The 10,543-nt window shown below is 35.3% G+C and overlaps 1 protein-coding gene across 2 annotated transcripts in view; it reads left to right on the top strand.

Annotated features, from left to right (window-relative positions):
• Positions 1 to 10,543, top strand: part of LOC102831324 (uncharacterized protein C4orf22 homolog) — a 1,137,236-nt gene that overhangs the window by 1,086,478 nt on the left and 40,215 nt on the right. For both annotated transcript variants that reach the window (XM_006875065.1, XM_006875066.1), the window contains one exon: positions 7,635 to 7,764. In XM_006875065.1, the coding sequence (XP_006875127.1) occupies positions 7,635 to 7,764 (130 nt within the window). The remainder of the gene's footprint in view (positions 1 to 7,634; positions 7,765 to 10,543) is intronic.

The following is a 10,543-nucleotide window of genomic DNA, read 5'->3' on the forward strand; positions in this document are numbered from 1 at the left end:
CAAGCCATGGTATTTTCATTTGCTTCATCTGTATGTGAAAGCTGAACAAGGAATAAGGACGACTATAAAAGAATCAATGCATTTGAATTATGGTGTTGGAGAAGAATCTATTGAAAGTACCGTGGACGGGCAAAAGAACAAACAAATCTGTCTTGGAAGTACAACCAGAATGCTCCTTGGAAGAAGGGATAACAAGACTCATCTCATATACTTGGGACATGTTTTCAGGAGGGACCAGACCCTGGAAAAGGACATCATGCTTGGCAAAGTGGAGGATCAGAGAAAAAGAGGAAGACCTCCCACGAGATAGACAGATGCACTGGCAACAACAATGGGCTCAAACATGACAACAATTATGAGGATGGGCAGGACCGGACAGTGTTTTATTCTTTTGTGCGCAGGCACCTAGCAGCAACAATCTGTCAATTATTGAATAACACATGATCATAGACTTATTACTATTTCCTTGTGATTCAGTCAATCTTCTGCTTTATATATTTAGAAATTCAATGCATCAGAATTTTAGATGACTAAATCTTACATTTAAACATTATAACACTATGTGATTCTATTTCTGTAATATGAATTTCTCCTGTAAGCACAGTTTTGTCTGCTATTATTATAACTACACCAGCTTTCTTAGGATAAAATATATTTTTCTGGGGTTTTATGCTTTTAACCTCTTAAGGACTTACTTATGTTAGGTGTGTCTCTCAAAAACAAACTAAACTTGATGAACAATAAAAATTAAAAAAAATCCATGGCATAGTTTTCAGAATCACAGCAACTCACAAGCCACCACAGTATGACAAACTGATAGATGAGTGGTGGAGAAGAGGACATGGAATGAGGAATATCACTGCTGATGTCTGATGGATCTTAGCTGAAAGCAGAGAATACCAGAAAGATGTGTACCTATGTTTTATACACTGCACAAAGAGTTTCAGTTGTGTGGAACATGTCAATATTTGGACAACACTGAGAAGAAGGAGTATTCTTGTGTTCATGAGACACCTGTACATAGACCAAGAGGCAATTGTTCCACTAGAACAACAGAACATGGAAAGGTTTAATATTAGAAAAGGTATGAGCCAGGGTTGTATTTTTTCACTGTACTTATTCAATCTGCATGCTGAGCACATAATCCGAGAAGCTGAATTAAATGAACAAAAATGTGGCACCAGGACTGGAGGAAGACTCATTAACAACCTCAGATATGCAGATAATACAGAGGACTTAAAATACTAATGAACATCAAAGATCACAGCCTTCTGTACGAGTTTCCCCTCAATGTAAAGGAAACAGTAATTCTCACCACTTCATCAGTAAAAAACAAAACAAAACATACAAATGGAAAAAAGATTGAAGTTCTCAAAGACTGCATTTTTCTCAGATAAACCATCAACATTCATAGAAGTAGCAGTCAAGAAATCAAACAACATATTGCATTCAGCAAATTTGCAGCACAAGACCTCTTTAAAGTGTTCAAGAGCAAAGATGTCAGTTTGAGGACTAAGGTGTGCCTAACTCAAGTCATGGTATTTTCAGCAGTTTCATATACATGTGAAATTTGGACAGTAGATAATGAAGGCCGTAGAAGAATTGATGCATTTGAGTTATGGTGTTGGAGTAGTATATTAAAAGTCCCATGGATTATCAAAAAAACAAATCAGTCTGTGTTGGAAGATGTAGAGTCAGAATGCTCCCTGGAAGCCAGGATAGCCAGACTTCATCTCTCATACTTTGGACATATTATCAGGAGGAACCAGTCCCTGGAGAAGGACATCATGTTTAGTAAATTGGAGGTCACAGAAAAAGAAGAAGACCTCAACAAGGTGGTTTAAAACAGTGGGAGCAGCAATGGGCTCAAGTGTAGCAATGATTGTGAGTTTGGTGCAGGACTTGACAGTGTTTCGTTCTATTTGGGCATAAGGTGGCTATGATTGGTACCTAACTGATGGCACCTAACAACAACAGTGGAGTCCTGGTGTGGCTCTGTGGGTTAATGCACTAAATTGCAAAGTCACTTTGAACTGTAAGATCAGTGGTTCAAGCTTACCAGTCTTTCCTCAGAAACCCTATACAGAGTTGCTATGGGTTAGAACCGATTTGATGGCACTTCACAACAACAACAAATGAGGAATGAAGTTTCACCCTTCTGGCTTTTAAGGAATATTCTGGCTATACTTCTTCCAAGATTTGTTTGTTCTTCTGGAATTCCATGTTACTTTTAACATTCTTCTCCGACACCAAAACTCAAAAGAATGATTTTTTCTATGCTTTCCCTTATTCATTATGCATCTTTTACATGAATATGAGGCTAATAAAAATACCATGGTTTGGGTCATGTGCACTTTAATTCTTTATTAGTGCTATATAGATGCAAAAATATTAGCAGAAATATTTGTTATAAAAACTGAGAATAATTTTGGAAATGCTGAACCCATATTATCACTGTTACTAATATCACTACCATAGTTGATTTAATAATTTAGTTCTTAGAAATTTAATTAGATTTAGCTGAAACAAAACGATTGAGACTAATGAGAGTATTATATTAAAATATCAAGATGCAATATGTTTAAAAGGAAAACATAATAGTAAATTAAATAACAGAATGCATCATTTAGAAAATATAATCAATATCCTATTAAAATAATGATAATATAAAATACTTAAATATAATCTGTACAAAAATTCTGTTCATCCAAATTAATTAATTCAACAAATACTTGTTTGTTGTCTACTAACATTGTAAGATTAGCACTTGACTACAAACTGTAAGATCAGCAATTCAAACCCACTAGTTGCTCCTTGGAAACCCTGTACAGAATCAGTGCGAGTTGGCAACTCTATGACACTTAACAACAACATAGTTGATACAATTCTAGGCATTATGTTAATTATCTTGTATATCTTGACAAAAAAATTCTAGTAATTTTTGGAAAGGATTACCAAGTTATTCTAAAATTCATCAGGATAAAATTAGTAAATGAAACTAGACACATTTTTAAAGTAAGAATCATAATGTATATTTTACCTGCCCAGTATTAAATATTCTTCAAAGCTAGAATAAGTAAGTCTTTTTGGCTCAGATATAAATATGAAAAGAAAAGAAAGGTTAGAAACACATACTATTATACTTTTGATAATGTACAATAAAAGAAACATTACAAATCATTGCATGAAGAATTAGTGACAAATTGTTTTTTGACAATCATCCACGTTTATGTTGCAACCCTAGAGTTTGCTAGTGTAGTTTATGTCTTCACTTTTTAAGTAATCTAAATGTAATAATGGTAAATCACTTAAATCTGTCTCTTCTCAGTGACTTCAGCTCTTTTGTTCTGATGCTTTACAAAACTCCAAATATCTCAAAACATAGCTTCCAAGCTTTTCATCTGTATGTCAGTTGGCTGAGTAGGGAAAAGAGCAGAGAAGATTTTGATGGACCTTAGCTATAAGTGGCAGATATCACATGTTTTTATCCCATTGTCTAAAACTCTGTCACAGAGCTACACTACCAACTTAACAGACTTAGTTGTAATTTTGAGGTATACCCAAGAATAAGGTAAAATCTTGCATTTTGGTGAGAAGCTGGCATTTTTGTAATGATGCTTCCTGCAGCCACACTAATAGAATGTGGGAAAAATAGAGAATATGGGTTTTACCAAGCAGGCTCTAGAGTCAGGCTTCTCACGTGAGAACCCAAATGATACCATTTCCCAATCAGTTCAGCATGAGTAAAATGGATATTTTTATACCTACTTTATGAAGCTGTTAATAAAATGAAATGAAATGATAGATTCATTAGGCTCAGAACAGGAACTTGTCCATGGCAACTATTAAATAAATTTTGTTTTTGTTACTGTTAAGTACTGTTGAGTCAGTTCCGACTCATAGCAACCCTGTGTAGGGTTTCTGAGGCTGTAAATTCTTGCAGGAGTATAAAGCCTCATCTTTTTACCAAAACAGCTGTTAGTTATTTTTCATTAAAAATAACTATTATTACCAGTTAGAATTGGCATGTGAAATGTAGCCTAATTCGCATCTCTGCCCAGGAGAAACAAATTGCATAAACAACACATGTTGCTTTATGAAAAGTGTCATATGCCATGCAAATTAACTTTTATTATAAATAATTACACGTATACATATATATAATCTATATTTCAATAAAGCTTTTAATTTGAGCTCTGAACAACAAGATAGGAATGTGTGATATAACTAAGGTTACCCTAGGCAATATGACTCAAGCATTTTACTGGGATTATCTATATCTATTTATCTCACAAATAATTCCTTAGACATATATATAAAGTTAATAATCACACCCATGTCTTCCATTCCAGTTGAACAATCTTCTAGCCAAGCAGTCAGTAATATGGAGTTCAAGTGATCTTCATTATTGTGGATTAAATTAAATTGGAGAAGCCAGTTTTGGTGCAGCCAAACTGGTTTCTAAAATCAGTATTCTATATTGTGAGTTAGAATTAACAAGATAGTAGTATGTTGACTGCAGATTGTTCTCTTTCCAGTATTCTGTGACTGATTCTGCCATTATACTTTTCCCATGTGAAGTTCAGCTAAAGAGAAGATGTATAATGTGCAGCTCTTCTTCTTAATTTTAGGGTGGACTGACAGCATAAGCAGATAGTGGAAACACCACTTTTTCAATTCTGTGTCTCAGACAGGGCAGATATTCCTAGGTAGTGGCAGTACAAAGTATGGTAGGGGAAAGGGGGAAATAGTGCTAACGAATATGTTCCTGGTGTTCTGCTGTAGGTTAATGTGGGTTAATGTGCCAGACTGCAAAGCCATTTGAACTGCAAAGTCGGTGGGACAAGCTCACCAGCTGCTCCTCGGACATCCTATATGGGTCTCTATGGATCAGAACCAACTCAACAGCACTTCACAACAACAAAAACAATATGTTCCTGACTCAGTAATATAAATATGTAATCTATGTAATCAATTCTTTCTGGGTAATAAAAATTGGAGGGCATCCATAACACATTCTTAGATCATTGAATGGAATAACTTTGATTTCTTGCCTCAGAAAACATCAGTTAAATTCAGAGTGAATTTGCTCCATGAAATCTACTATTTGAGAAGGAAGAATTAAAACAATAGTGAGCAAAACAAACTAGCTATAGACCGAGTGGAAACTGACAAATAAATACAAGTCGTCCCTGACTTACGATATATGCTAGTTATGCTGAATCAGCACTCTTTTTTTGTACATCTTATTAGTAATATGTACTACATACAATATCACAGTAATTTGCTGATGTTATCATTCTCACATATTATTTTCAGATGTTCAAATATAAGATTTATAAAGGTACTGAAATATAAGATAATAAAGAGAACTAATAAAGATAGAGAGAAAGATCTGACTTATGTCTGGACTGACTTCTGATGGAATCACTGGAATGAAACTTTATCTTAAATTGGGCACTGCATGTATTACAAAATTTGGAGACAAATACTGTGTTATGATCACTTTGACTTCTGTTTTTAAAGCAAGTATAATATAAAGAAGATGTTGCAGACTTGATATGCAATACTATTTATTTAAAGGATGCTTCAAACTCACGTGACTGCATTACCTTCAATTTTGACAAGTAGGTGTAAAATAAACCCAAACCCATGCACTGTAGAGTTGGTTCCAATTTGTGGCAAACCCAGAGTAAAACTGTGCTCTTTAAAGTATCAATGGCTATGAATTTTCAGAAGCTGATTGCCATATCTTTCTCCCAAGGTGACTTGGGGTTGATTCAAAGCATGAAACATTTAATTAGTACCTGAGTGCATAACCATTTATGCTATCCAGGAACTTAAATTTTAAAGAGGACATGAAAAAATGGGAAATTTGTGTACACTATCCACCACAACAGATATATAAAATGTAAAGAGATACTGTGATACAGTTGTTGTTGTTGTTGGTAAGTGCTGGCAAGTCAGTTTGAACTCATAGCAACCCTGTATAGAGTTTCTGAGGAGCAACTGGTACGTCCCACCGCTTATCTGTCAGTTTTTCGTACTATGAGTTGCTGTGATTCTGGAAGCTATGCATGGGTATTTTAAATACCAGTAGGGTCTCCCATGTTGGACAGGTTTCAGATGAACTTCCAGATGAAGACAGACTAGGAAGAAGAAGTGATGAACTACTTTCAAATATTTAGTCACTGAAAACCTTATGAATAGCAGAGAAACACTGTCAGATATCGTGCCAGAAAATGAGCCTCTCAGGTCGGAAGGCACTCAAAATGCAACTGGGGAAGAGCTGTCGCTTCAAAGTAGAGTTGACCATGATGATGCAAATGGAGTAATTCCCTTGGGACTAAAGTCTGTGTGACCTTCATTTGCTGAAGGGACACAACTCTAAACGAAGAGAAACAGCTGTAAACATCCATTGATAATAGGAACATAGAATGTAGGAAGTAAGAATCTAGGAAACTTGGAAATTGTTAAAAATTAAATTGATCACATAAACATTGATATTTTAGGCATTAGTGAGCTGAAATGGACTGGTTTAGATGATTTTGAATCTGATAACCACATGGTTTAACAGATCTGTGTTAGAAGAAGTGCAGCCAGAGTACTCCTTGGAGGCTAGGATGGCCAAACTTCCTCTCTCATAATTCTGACATACTGTCAGGAGGGACTAGTTTCTGGAGAAGAATATCATGTTTGTTAAGGTGGAGGGTCAGAGAAAAAGAATAAGTCTCACAGTGAGATGGATTGGCAAAGTGGGAGAATCAATGGGCTCAAGCATGGCAACAATAGTGAGGTTGGCCCAGGACTGGGCAGTATTTCGTTCTGTTGTGCATAAGGTTGCTATGAGTTGGTACTGACTTGATGGCACCTAACAACAACAACAATAGCAACTGGTAGGTTTGCATTGCCGAACTCATAGTTCACAGTCCAGTGTTAATCTTATAGCACCACATCAGGAGAAGAGCATTACTCACGTTGAAGCAACTATGTCTGTGTTTAAACCTTAATCCTAAGACTTTTCAATTACAGTACATTAGCCATGTCAGTTGACCTCTCCTAGCCTCTTTTGCCTTGTCTGAGAAATGAGAGCACCTTCATTTGGTGGTTGTGACAGAACACATCACATCAAGCCTTGTCTATGGTAACCATTCAAACACACATTATTTTTTATCTCCCTAATAAATACATTATTGATAGATAGATAGATAGATAGATAGATAGATAGATAGATAGATAGATACAGATATTGAAAAGAGGCGATTTAGCCTGCCATTCCTTCCAGTGTTCAATTATGCTTAATACCATGAAAAGTCTCAGCTGAATAAATACCCTTAAATTTCATCAACTTTCATGACTTCCTGGGAAATACAATACTAGGAAAGGCCCTACAGTCCTATAGTGTCTTTACCAAGAAGTTATGCAAAATAATATGAATATGTATCTAAATGATTTGAGAAACACAGAGCCTAATCTCTTCTGCAGAAATTGTAATCTCAGATGTGTTCTACGTCATATGAACTATGTTACTCTCCGTTTATCTTGAGACTGAACCACTCCAAATATCTTCTGAGGTATATTTGGTAATTTAGTAAATTATAATGATTAACTCTTTATAAATATTTCTTTTATAGTTTTTACAACTGGGAAAGTCATATTGCTCTTTGGAATTCAAGTCCCAATTATCAAGTAATTGCTGATAACCCAGAAGGCTTACTCTTCAAATACAAAAGAGACAGAAAAATTCTCAATGTGGACCCCAAGGTAATTTTTTTTCTTTCACCTATAAACTCTTTAAAAATGTATTTCTATCATTATTTAAGAATCTATTAAATGTTATATTCTTACTTTTTTGATATTTTAATGTTTAGAAATCAAAAATTTATTTTGAAATTTAGAACATTTACTATAAAAGAAATCTTAGTAAATCATCAGTCATTAATATGGAGTCCTGGAGTGGCAGTGTAGGATAAGCATTGGTCTTCTAAGCACAATGTCAGCAGTTCAAACCCACCAGCCACACCTCAGAAACTATGAGCCAGAACCAACTCAATGGCACTTAAACAACAAATTAATAAGGAAGCATATGAAGGAAAACTAAATTTGAGGAATTCATAAGTCAGAACATTTCTCCATGCCTAGGAGTAGAATTAGATCAGCTAGCCAGATGGTAATGCATCCTATTGCTCTGATTTTTGGAAGGTTACAGTCACTCTTTGCTCTGAATGGGGAAGCAAACCATTTATAGAAGTGGTGGTGGTGGTGGTGGTTATGTGCTGTGGAGTCAGTTCCCACTCATAGCGACCCTGCACAGGGTTTCCGAGGCTGTACATCTTTAAGGGAGCAGAAAGCTTCATCTTTCTCCCATGGAACAGCTGGTAGTTTAGAATTGCTGACCTTGCCATTCACAGCCCGATTCATAACCATTATCTGAAAAGTGTACATGAGATTTGTATCCTGTCAGCATAATTATTTTATCTGTATGATAAGCAAATGATCCCCGAGCTGTACTATATAAAGAAGTATATAATAGCATCAGATTTGAAGGGAGACATTAACAATCTGTGATATGCAGATGATACAACAATTTTGCTGTATGGAAGTGCAGAGGACTAGAAATGCTTACTGATGAAGATCAAAGATGACAGCTTTCAATATAGAGTATACCTCAACAGTCTTGTTGTTGTTAAGTGCCGTGGAGTCGGTCCCGACTCATAGCCATCCTGTACAGGGTTTCCGAGGCTGTAAATCTTTACGGGAGCAGAACGCCTCATCTTTCTCCCGCGGAACAGCTGGTAGTTTCAAACTGGTGACCTTGTGGTTCACAACCCGATTCGTAACCACTACACTACCAAAGCTCCTTACCTCAACATTAAGAAAACAAAAATCCTTATAACTGGAATAACAAGTAACACTACAATAAATTTAAAAATACTGAAGTTGTCAAGGATTGAATTTCCATGGAAGCAGAAGTCGAGAAATCAAAAGATATGTTACACTGGACAAATCTGCTGCAAAAGATCTTTTTAAAATGTCAAAAATCTAAGATATGAATTTGAGGACTAAGGTATATCTGACCCAATTCATGGTATTTTCAATTACCTCAAGTGAAATCTGAACAATTAATAAGGAAATTCGAGGAAGAAGACTCGATGTCTTCTTCAAAAGAAAACATATTTAATTTGAGGACTAAGGTACACCTGACCCAATCCATGGTATTTTCAATCCCCTCAAGGGATAGCTGGACAATTAATAAGGAAGACTGGGAAGAAAAATTGTTATCTTTCAATTATGATGTTTGCAAAGAATAATCATAGACTGCCAGAAAAAGAAACAAATAGCTAGAATGATCTTTAGAAGCAAGGATAGCAAGACTCCATTTCATGTGCTTTGGAGTTTCCATCAGGAGGGACAAGTCCCTGGAGTAGGACATCATCTTGATAAAGTAGAGGACTAGTGAAAAAGAAGAAGATCCTCAATGAAATGATCTGCACAGTGGCTGCAGTGATGGCACCAAACATAGAAACTATTGTGAGGGTGGTACAGGACTAGGCAGTATTTTGTTCTGTTGTACATAGGGTACTATGAGTCAGAACTGATTGGACCGCACCTAACAACAACACCCTGATTTAAAATGCATTTTATTTAAGATTATAGACACATTCCTTATGATATTTCAAAAAATTAAGGGCAAATATCAACATCTTATATATTTTTAAGACTACATATGCATCTATTGGTTAATTTTAGTTATGAGTTTACATATAGCTGAGGATAAATGATGAAAGTTTATTGAAAATCACTATGTCATGGATTTGTTTGATTCTTTAAAAAAAAAAATTCCTGAAAAATATAGTGTGCATATAAAAATATTAGTTTAAAATCCAAACTAAAACATAAAAAGAAAAAAAACCTTCTAGTGAAAGAAACAAGAATTATCTTTGATTATTACCTTTAGTCTTTGATACACCTAGTGTAAGGGCAGACTTAAAGAAAAGAGGGGTCAGTTTCAAAAAGTTCTTCCTATCAAAATATTTTTATTTTATTTATTTATTAAAGCTTCTTGCTATTGTTGCTGTTGTTGAGTGCTGTCGAGTCAATTCCAACCCATAGAACATTTCTAAATGGTAACCAGTGAAACCTTATGAATAGCAGTAGAACATTGATACAGTACCAGAAGATGAGCTCCTCAAGTTGTGAGAAACTCAAACCACAACTGGGGAAGAGTTGCCTTCTCAAAGTTAAGTTGACTTTAGGGACATGGATAGTTTTGGGGACTTTCCTTTTCTGACAAAGCACAACACAAATGAGAAGAGACCATTGCAAACCTCTGTTAATAATCATAACCTGGAATATATGAGGTATGGATCTAGAAAAATTGGATATCATTACAATTGAAATGGAATGAATAAAGATTTATATTGTAGACATTAGTAAATTGCAATGGACTGGAATTGACCCTTTTGAATAAGACAATAATATCATTTACTATGATTGAAGTTGTCAAGGACTTCATTTTTCTTGGATCAACTATCAACATTCG

The sequence above is a fragment of the Chrysochloris asiatica genome, unplaced genomic scaffold (assembly GCF_000296735.1).
Source record: "Chrysochloris asiatica unplaced genomic scaffold, ChrAsi1.0 scaffold00311, whole genome shotgun sequence".
Taxonomy (NCBI): Eukaryota; Metazoa; Chordata; class Mammalia; order Afrosoricida; family Chrysochloridae; genus Chrysochloris; species Chrysochloris asiatica.